At 52.4% G+C, this 12467-nt stretch overlaps 1 protein-coding gene across 2 annotated transcripts in view; it reads right to left on the reverse strand.

The window, feature by feature from the left end:
• MGAT4B (alpha-1,3-mannosyl-glycoprotein 4-beta-N-acetylglucosaminyltransferase B) overlaps positions 1 to 6043 on the reverse strand; it is a 51857-nt gene extending 45814 nt beyond the window's left edge. Inside the window, exon 1 of one of the 2 annotated variants that reach the window (XM_040603767.1) lies at positions 5828 to 6043. In XM_040603767.1, coding sequence (XP_040459701.1) covers positions 5828 to 5924 — 97 coding nt within the window. In that variant the 5' untranslated portion in view covers positions 5925 to 6043. The remainder of the gene's footprint in view (positions 1 to 5827) is intronic. The other variant, XM_040603769.1, reaches the window with a different exon arrangement.
• Positions 6044 to 12467: the final 6424 nt, after the last annotated feature.

Below are 12467 nucleotides of genomic sequence, written 5' to 3' on the forward strand. Positions count from 1 at the left end.
GTGACCGGGGATGTGCGTATTAACCTCTGCCCGCTCCTCTCCTACACACCAACACAGACCCTGCTGTCACAGAAGGACGGCTGTGTCCTCCAGACCCCAGTGACAAGAAATGTCACTGTCCCCAGAGAGCAGATGGGAACTGAGGTACAAAACCAACTGATTGACTTTCCCAAGACTGAGAGGGATATGGATAGCAAGGACCCAAATCCAAGTCTCCTGTGCTAGGGAACACTGTCCTAATTAGCAGAAAGCCCTCTTCCACTTCCAGCAACTTCAACCCCATCACGCAACCTCAGCTCTGATTGCTGGAGCAGCAATGGACACGTGCACGTGCAGTGCAGGTCAAGAGCCTCATTTAAAGACCTAATAAAAACTGGAAAGAAATAAAACCAGAAATACAGGTGACTCCAGGCAATTAAGGATTTGATAAATGAATATCAACAGATTGCACGGTGTCCCTCGCTCTTAGGATGAATTTGGTCAAATCATACATGGGATAATTTTGCAAATGCTGCTGCATTCCAGCCACCAGTCCCACACAACATCTGCTGAGCACCACAAAGGCTCTCAGAAATGCTCCCGCACACCTTTTTGTTCACCATGCCTTTTAATAACAGATTTCAAACCTCTACAGCTCCTCAACCAGGTCCCCACTGCACCTCCTCAGCCATCAGAAGCTTATGCTGGGTCTGCTGTTGGCATCTCTCCTCCTGGTAAATGCTTCCAAGGGTTGTAGTGAAATGACCCCAGCGCAGACCCAGGCTGTCACTCGCACTCATCTGGCTGTAGCCAGTGCCCAAGACCTCAAAGAAACTACAAACACTGAAGTCAAGCTGATGCAGGCAACAGAAATGGAAAAGCAGCAGGAACCATATGCCACAAGATAAGGTTCGTATTTCGCAGTATCACAAGCTTTGACTCCGCTGCTCCTGGAGCGGATTAGCGTCCACGGCTTTTATGCATTATATAAGGAGACTTTGTAAACACGCCCCAAGGACCAGCCCTCCGGGACGAAGTCTGCTTCCCACAAAGGGCACCCCGAGCAAGAGAAGCATCCTGCCACGTGCAGCACTGAACAAGCAGTATTCCCTTATGGAGATGCTGCCTGAGCCTGCCCTGCCACAGCGGGCATTGGAGCAACACTGCAGCTGGTGCCCCATGCTCCCCAGCACCCCAGCATCCCGCTCCCCAGCACCCCAACATCCCACTTGCAAGCCACAGGAGAGACCCTGTGCTCAGACCTGCACCGAGATACCCACCTGGGGTGCCAGGGGAAAGTCCTTCAAGGAGCTGCACGCATCTATTCCGAAGGGCTTTCACAACGCCCACGGCAAGGACAGTTCCCACGGGGTGAGCGTCCAAAATACCGCACAATCAGAACTCATTTCAGGGGTGCAAAGCCGCTGTGTAAAGCACAACCCCACTTTGCAGGTAAACAGGTACAGAGGTGCCTACCCGCTGTGGCTTTATAGTGGAAACCTGGAGCTGGCTGGTACTGAGCACCTATAAATCTTTGAGGGTGGAAAAGCGTGCACAGGCAGTGTGGGCACAGAGCCCACCCTGAGCTACAGAGCCATACCCTGGAGGTCCAACCCCAACCTCAAAATGCAGCATTTCCAAGGGGCAGCATACTGGGAGTCTCCTAAAAGGGTCTCCCAAGGTTTAGCATTTCCTATTCAGTAAAAAAACCAAACACCCAACACTTAAAGACCAAATATCCTGCAGCATTTATGGCCCTGGAGTAGGCTGCAAGGGGCAAAAAGAAGGGCTGGAAAGACGGTATATGGCTGGTTGGTCAGTCAAAATGAGAACAGACACTATGGATGAGAACTGAACAGTTTTCATCACTGGAAAGAAAAAAACACACAAAATTTGATCGCAGCTAGGTTAAAATGTTTGCCTTCACCCCATCTGCAGCTTTGACTTATCTAGCCAGGCAAGCTGACTGGTGCTACTGAGCCCTCCGTAAGACCCCCCCTTGTAATGCCCACGTCGGTCACGCTAATGCCCGCGCTTGCCCAAGCCTTCCTGGAGACTTGATCCTCCAGCTGCAGGTCGCCTTCCACAGCGAAACCTTTCGTGTCCACCCCATGACAGCAGGTTACAGAGGAGCTTCTTCCAAGGCAGCTGCTTTTGAAAGTTAAACCCTACTTAAACCTAAACTCAGCACACAGGCTCCAAACCACCCCGTGACGTTGGACATCGGCCGCCGGTGACTGGTGGTGCTATTTGAGGCTGCGCTTCTCTCCCCGCTCCAGCAGACTATTTCAAACCTCATTTATAATTGGAAAGAGGCAGCATCTGTTTTTGCAGACCACGAGGGCAAAAATTTACTAATAAGCACAGCACAGCAAAACACGGTTAGGGGGTAAACAAACCCTGCGCTGGTCACAGAAAAGCAGCTCTGGAGCTGGTTTGACCTGGTTTATTTTCTTTCAACTCATTGTTTTATCCTCCCAACACAGAGCGGCAAGACAAGCAGGCTCTGTGATGCTGTATGTGTGAGTTTTTCGTATCATTTTATTTCCCATCGGAGGCAATGCAGACACCTTGCCAGCCTTCCCCAGAGTGCCACGACAAGAGCAGCTCAGGATCACCGGGAATTACCTCTGGTCACTCACGGGGGGCGGCCGGTGTTAGAGAGGACTGGTAAACACAAAGCCTGTCTTTGAAAAATAAGGGGATGGGGATAAGGAAGAGGCAAGAAATTATCAAATAATCAGCTTAATGTCAGCTGAAGTGCTTAGAAGACAAGGAGAACTTCAGCAAGAGCTAACCTCTGTTTATCAAGAACAATCTATCATGAATTTCTGTGACAGTGTGCCACGACTTGCAGGAAGGGGAGAAGAAACAAAGATTTTGGAGGGACCTCTGATAGTCTCCATGCATGTGCCCGTAACACAGCTAGGGCCACAGAGGCTGGACTGAGCCACCCAAAGGTAGGCTCACAACTGGTGGGAAGACTACTGGTGAGCTGGTCATTGCCGCTCTTCGAGCACAGACTGGGAGGACCTTACTGAAGCGGGTTCCAGGGGAGCCCATCCCAGATCTGATACCGTTTGGTGTTTTCATCCATGACTTGGCTGACAGCAAAGAAAACAAGCCAATTGCCTTTGAAGTCTACACCAAGCTGAGAGGGACTGCAAGCATGCAGGAGGACAAGATCAGAATTCAAAATGATCCTGATACTTTAGAAGAAGCAGTCTGGGGGAAAAAAAAAAAAAAAAAAAAAAAAAAAAGGACACAGTTCAACAAGGACAAGCGTGAGGTAATGCCATTTGGTAAGAATAATCAACCAAGCAAATACAAGATAAGGAAAGAGAAGCAGGAAAAGTTCTGGAGAAGAATGGCTGAAGGGTGGGTGAGATAAAGAAAATGAAACACCAGTCATCTGCAGCAAAAGTAAAAAGCAAACACACTGGGATGTATAAATAGGAACATTGTGTGTAGGAGACCTGAAGTAATCCCTTATTCTTCTGAGCAAAAACAAGGCAGCGACTTCAGCCCTGTAACACGGGTTAAGCACCACTCTTCATGAAGGATGATGGAATGATTGAAGGAACCAGCGTGGTTTAATCTGTATTAGCAGGGCCTAAGAGGAAACACGGTAGCAGCTTCCAAATATCTAACAGGCTCCTGCAAAGAAGGAAGAAACTTTTCTGCCTGTGCCCAATAAATGGAAAAGAGCAGCAATCACGAAACCAAACTGAAGGAAAAAACCTCTTCTGTTCAGATCATAAGAAAAATCTAATAGCAGGGCCGCTAAATGTCAAACAGATCGTTTGGGGAGCTTTGGCATCTCTGTCACCAGAGGTTTTTAAGAATGAATACAGTAAACATCTGTCAGGAAGGCACTGGTTATCACCAGTCCTGTGTAGGGGCAGGAGATGGACTGAATGACCTCTCAAGGTCTTCTCCAGCTCTGTATTGAATAACAGCCCGATACGTAAATGACCATAATAGCCGGAAACCTGGTGTGCTGACACGGCCTGCCCCGCGTTATTTGTGACCTGTTGTAGCGCTCTGTTTTGCAAGAGATGTGTTGCTGTCAGAGGGAAACGCATATCCCAGGGAGGGTCCTACCAAGAAGGACAGGGACAGTGGCACCCAAAGTGGTTGTTTTGGCACTTGAGTGAGCAATGGGGAAAAGCTACCTGTTAAGAAATAGAAGTGAGTTAAAGGCTGACTAAGGCCAACACAGTCCAGACAGCACAGACTACCTGGCGGGGCTGGCCGCCCTGCTTCAGAAACCGGGAGCGACTGCCTGGAGCCTGTGCAGCACCGCACGCTGGTTTCGCTTCGTTGACGTGAGGGAGCTACGAGCAAGACGACTGCTCAGCGGTAGCCACAAGGGCTCCTCTGCCCCTACACAACTTACCACGGTCTAGCATTTCTGCCTGAAAGCGCATACACCACCAACCAGTTCTGCTGGTGAGATTTTTAACTGGACGAAATGTTTGCATAAGCAAACCGATCCCCTGGCAGCACCCCTGCATTGCAAGCGCCCATCACCCAAACCTCTGCGGGAGGCAGCTGTGGTGGGATTTAAACCCTGTTAGCAGCACGACAGGAGAGCCCTGCTGGTGATGAACAAGGCAGAGGGGTCCAAGCAGCTGCCTGTCAGGTGCCCACAGCTGCCAGGAAAAGGTGGCACATCCCAGGGGCTCCTGCCCTGCTGCTGGGGAAGGGGCTGAGCTGAATGGGTACCTACATGGGCTCGTGTCATCCTGCCCACTGGAGTCAAAAAGCCTTCCCCCAGTGCTGCCCTGCCCCCATGCCAGCCTGGCACCACACGCAAGCTGCACCTTGTGAGTGTGCACGGTGTGCCGCGGGATTGCAAAGCCATCAGGTCACGTCTTACGCTTGGCAAAAGCTGCTTCTCACCTGTAGTGGGGAGAGATGCTTATCTGGTGAGGGGGAAGAGAGGGTCAAGGGCTGGACGGCCAGACCACCTGCCTTTAATGACCTCCGAAATTGCAAGAACTGGAAGAGCGGAGTGACCAGCACGAGCGCTCCAGCCTGCACACCCATACACGAGGCAAATACACAATTCAGAAGCAACTACCAGAATCGTACCCCAGGCCAGTGTAAATCCGGCGCGCTGCTTTAGCGAGCAACAGGATGGGGAAACGCAACTGGTACACTGTCAGGAAAAAACAGCCCCGAGCATCCCTGCGATGCCGCCGCAGGATTCCCCGCAGCCTCGACGGGACGGGGCCCCGTGCCCCTGCCCCAGAGCCGCCCGCTCCGTGCCACACCAGCACCAGTACGGGACCCGTCCCGCACCCGTCGAAGTGCTGGGCTCAGCACCCAGCCGCAGCAGCCGCGTGGGGTGCGGGGAGGGCAGGGCTGCTCCCATTCACCCCCCGTGCGCCCAGGGACCACCAGCATCTGAGGGCTCCCCGGGTTTTGGCATCACCACCCCCCCGCGAGGGTTCAGCCCGCCGGGTCCCCCGCGCCCGCGAGGGTTTTTGCCATAAACGCGGAGGCTTAAGGGAAGCGAAGTCCAGCACGCCCCGACCCGCAGCCCCCGGCCCTCCCTGGGCCCCCCAGGCCGCGCCGCGCCCCGGGGAGGGGCGGGGACCCCCAGGCCGGGCACCGCCTGCCCCGCCGGCCACGGGCACGCCCGCCCCGGGGAGCCCACCGTCCCGGTCCCGCGGGGACCGGGGGTCACCAGCGGCACACGGTCCCCCGCCGGCGCCAGCGGGATGCTACCGGGCAGCATCCCCTGGGGTCGCGCAGGACCCCGCCGGGTCCGGACCCTAGCGGAGCGCCCCCCCGCCCCACCTGCCGCCCCGGCGGCGGGGTCGCGGCCGAGCCCCCCTACCTTTGTGCCCGCCGAAGGCGCCGTACCAGGAGAGCGAGAGCAGGGCGCACAGGCAGCCGAGCAGCAGCGTGAGCGCCGTGCCGCTGCGGAGCCTCATCGCCTCCTCGCCGGCGGGGGCGGCCGCATGTCCCGGGCGCGGCGCGGCCTCGGCGGCCCCGGGGCCCCGGCGAGCGCGGAGCGGAGCGGAGCGGGGCGCACCGCCCGCATGCAGCGCCCGCGCCGGGCCGGGCCGCGCCGGGGCGGGCGGGCGGGGCCAATGGGCGGGGTGGGGCGGGGCCAATGGGCGGGGCGGTGGCGGGGCCAATGGGCGGGGCGGCGGCGGGCGGCGGGCGCCCCCGTGCGGGGAGCGCGGGGCCAAGCGGGCAGCGGGCGGGGGGGGAGGGCGTGCGCGCGCCTCTGTGTGTGTGTGTGTGTGTTTGTGTATGTGTGTCTCTGTGTGTGTATCTGTGTGTCAGTGTGTGTACATGAGCGCTCACTCGTGGGTTACATATATAAATGTACATGTCCAAATACTTGGCTTATCCCCATAGATGTAGACATGGATACTTGTGCACATACATATGTCCATACAAAAATACATACATCACTGTGGGTGCCTGCACGGGTCTGTGCACGTGTGTATGTGTGCACACACGCCTGGCTCTGTGTGTGTGTGTGGGGGGGGCATATCTGTGTGTGTGTGTGTGTGTGTGTGCGCGTGTGCCCATGTGTGCCCATATATGTGTGTGGGGGGGGTGTCAGTACACCTCCGTGTGCGTACACACCTGGGCCCCTACATCCATATGTATATATGCACGGGGGGGGCGCGTCTCTGTGCGTGGGGGCACATATGGAGTGTGCACGTGGACCCCCACGTCCGCACCGCTGTGCCCGGGCAGTGGTGTGGAAATGACCCTCGACGCCTGGGCTGTGCGCGGGTGCCTATGGACGGGGCACGTGCTCAGCCCCTGTGCACGGGGGTCCCGGTGCCCTCAGAGGGGGGCTGTGCACAGCCACGGTGTGGGGCTGTGGGGTGGCATCGGGGGCAGCAGTCCCCGCAGCCCTGCCAGGCGCGCGCACTGCCATTTCCACAGAAGCGTTCCATCTTGGTTAAGGAAACAGCATCTAATGTTTATGGAGAGAAAATCGATGCCAGATGAATATTGCAAGTGGAAGCCGCCGTCTGGAAGGACATCATTGCTCTTCCAAAGGACCTGGCATTCAGGGGTTATGGCCTCAAGCTGCTTGCCGGGATGAATGACAGAAGAAATCAGATTTTAAAATTATTTTCCTTGTGTTTTCTTCTCTTAATGGGTCCAGCTTTATTTCATTATAGACCGGGAGGAGCTGTACAGCGAGGGCTGGCTCGAAGCACGGCGTTTACACGCCTCCAACGCCTGAACTTGCTCCTGCGGTTGGTCGTGAGGTCAGGCAGGAGTTGGCAGCTCCTGTGCCCCCTGTGTGGGTACATAAATCCTCCAGAAAAAGTTGTTGTCTTCCATTCCCTGGAGCTCTTTTAGTGCTCAATATTTTTTATTATTTATTATATAATATATTTTTATTATTTATAAACACATATTGTTTGTTAATACTATTAATATAAATATTTATCAGATGTATAAATATTGTAGGACTGGCTTCCAGTGATCACAGTCTGTTGTTCAGAAGGTTTGGGTCCCTTGGAGAGCGAGGCAGAGCGACGCACACGCCGTGCCGCGGCAGGAGCAGTGACCCAGGCGCGTGGCCATGCTCCCCCGCAGCCTGGATGGCAGGCGGCCGGCAGGGATGCGCTGGGAGCCCAGCACGTCTCCTCCTGGCAGCATTCCAGCTGGCACAGGAATCCTTCTGAAATGGGGAAATCTGGCAAATTTTCCTTCTGGAGAGGCGAGAAGGGAGTGCAGCACCCAGGGGGGGTGGGCGCAGGGGCTGCCTTGGGGTGCTCTGGTTCACCGCCGTGCACGTGTGTGAGGGAAAGCACGGGTCGCCCATTTCTGCAGGAGATGGTCTCACCTACCTGCATCCTTAGGCTTTTCTCTCGTTTATGAAACAAACCTTATTTTTCAGTCTTGAAATGGCCTCTCCCAGCGATTAGGAAATCTGGGAAGGGAATCGGCAGAGGGAGCCCGTTGGACGTTGGATGGCATGGACAGTGTCTGCCTGGCTGCCAGAGGCCAGCAAGGAGCTGCAGGACCCCAGCACGGACCATTGCTCCCGCCGGGCACATCCCTGTGTAGGGAATTGCACCGAGCATCACTCTTGGGACTATTGAAAACAACCAAGGGAGGCTGTATCTGTGCTTCCTCACCGGGATTTTGCAAGGCATTGCCCAAGCAACAGTCACCTGCTGTGAGCCAGCAGCGGCCCCGTGTCTCGGGGCTGCCGAGCCCTGGAGCACTCGTCCGGCTTCATGGAGAGCGGCCACGTCCCAGGCTCAGACCCCCAGCCCAGCACACCCACCCCTGCCTCACTCCTCGGCCGCAGGGAAAGCCGCAACCACATCACCAGTGGCATTTCCACCATTAGAGTGAAGCAAACAATCCCAGAAGCTCCATCCCACCCAGCCTGCTGGCTTTCTCGCCTTAAACCTATGGATTAAACCCAGGAGCCCACAGAGGGTTCACAGGAATTAATGGCAAGTAAGAGCTGCTTGTGGGGAAGGCGTGTGAAATCCTGCGGCCGTTAAAGAGTTGGAGAAATAACACGACTCGTTTTAGTGCACTGGCTGTTGGCTCTTTACTTTCAGATGTGCAAAACACTCCCACTGCTCGGGATATGTGGTGTGTCTGCAGCAGAAGAGAACAGAATATTAATAATTTCTCCAAGACAATTAATTAGACTCACTCCCAAGGATAAAGCTTAATCTGATTTCTGCTGTTACACTTTGTCTTCATAAAAGTCTGCAGAATTGAGTGAGCTTTATACCACTCGCATGACAAAAACCTTGGGCTCTCCTGGAAAAAAATGAGGGACTAAGTAAAACTGCCAGCACTTGCAGTTTTTCTATCAGACTTGCAAAGTTCCCTTTTACTCTTGAAGTCCTTCCCTCTTATCCCAGTTTTGGCTTTTATTCTGTTTTTAACAAGCAAGTTTTCAGCCTTGGTCCTTCTGCAGAGCAAAGTTTAAAATAGTTTAAAGTTTAAAAGTGTAAAGTTTAAAATACGCAGAGACTTGAAACCCCAGCAGCAAATAAACAGAGAGAAGATTTTTTTTTAAGGTGACCCCATGATCTTTGAACAATTGGTGTTGGCAACGTGGTAGAAATGAGGGCCTTCTGCAGAAAGCACTCCGATAGCAATCCATAGGTCCCGAGGGCATTAGAGAAATTAGAAAGAGAAAACATTTATTAGGTCTAGATATAAAAAATAATCCAGATTTATAGCTGATTTTATCTAGCACTCTAAAGAGCTTGGCTCTGGAGTTTGGCCCACCCATGAGCGGGGCCAGGCTCGGTCCTTCCCAGGCTGCTTTAAGCAAAGAGCACTTGCTGTTCTTCTCATAAAACAACGTAATTTCATTTTCTATGTGTTTTATAGGCTGCTGTGTTCAAACATCACCAGGGCTTGTTTCACTGCAGTACAAATGTTCCCAAATTCTCCTTAGCCACCAGAGATGAAGATCAATCACAACAGGGTGCTTACCTTCCATGTGTTGACATGATGCTTTAATTCAGGGCAAAAGCTACAAGTCAGGTTCTCAAAGCAAAGCTCACCCGAAGCAATTTGTGTAGGCTGCAAAAAGTGCCTTCCCACCTTGGAACACAAAACCCTTATGTATTTGCACAACACCGATCAGCGTGCTTGTGCTTTGTGCCTCCCCTCCACCTGTTTTCCCTATCTGTTCCTCTGTCTCAATGAAAAAAATGACCCACGGTTTTCTGCCCTTAAAAGTTTTACGTTGCACCAATGAGAAATGGTGCTGAGCCTGTGTAAACACCTGACGTGGCAGAGGTAACCTTCAGGAAGACTCAACCTCAGCAATGAGACAGCAAAAAAAAAAAATAAAACCACCCCACTGCTCGGCTTTCCCTGCTGCCTGTGCTGTTGAGGAAGGAGGGTTTCTGCTTTGGAGACAGCGAACAGCGTTTTCGCTGGGCTGGCGGAGGAAGGAAGCCGTCACGGGACCAGGCTGAGTCACCAGCGTCTGACCCGATGTGTCTGGAGCATCCCGCACCTCTCCAGAAGCCTCTGGAAGGTGTGCATGTCACTGCAGCAGTGCATGGACCGTGGCACCCAGTCCAGCCCAGTGAGGACCTGCTGCTGCTGCTCTGTGCCGTCCCTCCATCACCGTACACTGTCCCACCAGGGCCGGGGGCCAAGCCCTCCCTTCCTCACCGGCATTGACGGGGCAGTGATGGGGGCCTCAGGCTGGAGTGGTGATATGGGAAACAATGCCCTCTGGAAAATCATCAGCCTTGGCTGTCATTTGCAAGCAAAGACTGGACACCCCCCTGCCTTCATCCTGCCAGGACTTCACTGCCAACAGAAGTTTGGGCATAAGGAGTATTTCTGGTGATCGTGCCCTCGGAGCAAGAATCTCACCAAATATTTTTAAACACTTCCGAGCAGAAAGTGGGTGTAGAGAGAAATCAGAGCACCGCAGGGATGCTAATTGCTCCTTTTTGAGCCTTTCCTCTATAACTTTGAAATTTTAAACTCCAACTGCTTTTTTCCCATCCCCGTTGCTGTTTCTTCACTACATCCATCTGCAAAGCTGGCTGCTCAGCAGCTAGGGCTGACAAACCACTTTTTGGGCAGGGGTTGCTATGATCCTATGGGATTCCTAAGGAACCATAAGAAAACATCCACACAGCCAGTGCGTCATGCTGAGAATGCCAAAACCCAGATCCTCCAGCAAACGGAGTGAAAAACATCTCAAGTTAATATGTGTGGGAATCCGGCACAGCTTCTCACATGGCCTCTCCAGGGGGCTGAGGAGCGTCCGGAGGCACATCCCAGGGCTCAGGGCTATAGGAATCATGGCAGAGTGAGGTCTGGGGTCTGTGCCAGGGAAGGGCTCACTGGGAGGAAATCCCCGACCTCGAGGAAGAGGAGGAGACAACAACTCACTGAGTCACCCCAGTCCTGTGACCGGTGAGGTAAGCTAACAGCAGGCTGGTGAAAGCCTTGTTTTCCTCATGTTTTGTAAAAGTGCGTGATGTCATGACCAGAAAGCTGAGCATGATTCAGCATGCTCCACCAGGAGAAGAGAAATTCCCTCTGGCTTTGGCCCCTTCTGTATTTGCCAACTGGATTAAAGGTCACATGGAAGAAAACTTAAGATTTCTGTTTTCAGTTCGGTGCATCACCTGATAATTATAAATGCGTCAATTAATCTGGAGACACAACTGGCTTGAAAAGACCCAGCACCTCGAGGACAGACAACACACTGTGCCTCAAAAACCTGGGCAGTGATGGAAAGGGGAATAAGGGATTGGTCCTGTCTGGGACGGCAGCAACTCGGCACCTAAGGAATGAACATGCTGGGACTGGGTCCCAAAATACAAACCTCTCGCTCTGTAAATGAGACCAAAAGTGGCTATTGGAGTCCTCAGGAATAGGGCATGAGGTGGACATGCTGGAGGTGCTGCTTGGCAAAGCAGATTCAGCGTTGGCAGAGTGTCCTGTACTGCCTGCCCTGCTACCGCTGGTCCTTTTTCTGATTCTATGGAGAAAAAAAAAAAAAAAAATTATGTCAAGTCAGCAACTTTCACCAACATTTTCAGAACTAAGGATATACATAGCAAAGAGGCAAAAGGGAAGGTGAGTGCAATATGCCTTTGGTGTGAGACCAAAGTTTTCAATATCTTGTGCTGTAAAAGCCGGTGAATCATTCATGCTTAAACCTGAGTCTGCTTATGTTTAAACTTTAAGTCAGCACTTCACAGTGGAATATTTGCCATGTCATACCTAGAAATCGAAATTCCTAGAAAACTTCTGAAGTTAAAAAGGGCAACCCTTTCCATTGTAAATACTATTTTCCAGAAAAGTGTTGCGATTTCAAAATTGCCACAATATGCCAAAAATGTATCTATACAGAAGGCTGAGTGTTAAACATATATACTTTAGGTCAAGAAATAAACTGCCCCCCATTGTGGAAATTAAAAATCACCCTTCTCTTGATTGCAGAAGATGATAAATCATGACAGTTTCTCCTAAGTTTTTATTATCTTAAACGAAGAAATATGTCACTGAGAGTCAGAGTGGTCAGGCCCTTGGGTGAGAGGAAATTAACACCAATGAGGAACGTAATAATCATTGATCCATCTTTATTTAATTAGGTTTGGACAGCACAGATGGTGTGTTCTGCCAGCTGGACTCTCCTGTGGCCAGATTAAGATGCCTGTCAACTGTATTTTATCTACAAAAAAATACTGCTGCCAACCGACTTGGAAAGCCCCCAGAACATCCTCCTTAATGTCAGTTGTGTTTATTTTTGTGTGTATCTTTATTTTTAGCCCCCCCTTTCCAAAACACTGGGATCAGGGAAGAGCATTAGCTGAAGAGTTATTTATTCCAGCCACGCTGAGCATGCAAACCCCTGTGACGCGTACTGCCACCCTGCTTGGCCATGCTGGCCCCAACGCAGAAGATGTGGGTGACGAGCAGGACTGGGGTGGCCAAGCGCCACATTAGCACATGCCCCAGGTAATGCTGGTGGCTAC

Source organism: Falco naumanni, chromosome 8, assembly GCF_017639655.2.
Source record: "Falco naumanni isolate bFalNau1 chromosome 8, bFalNau1.pat, whole genome shotgun sequence".
Taxonomy (NCBI): Eukaryota; Metazoa; Chordata; class Aves; order Falconiformes; family Falconidae; genus Falco; species Falco naumanni.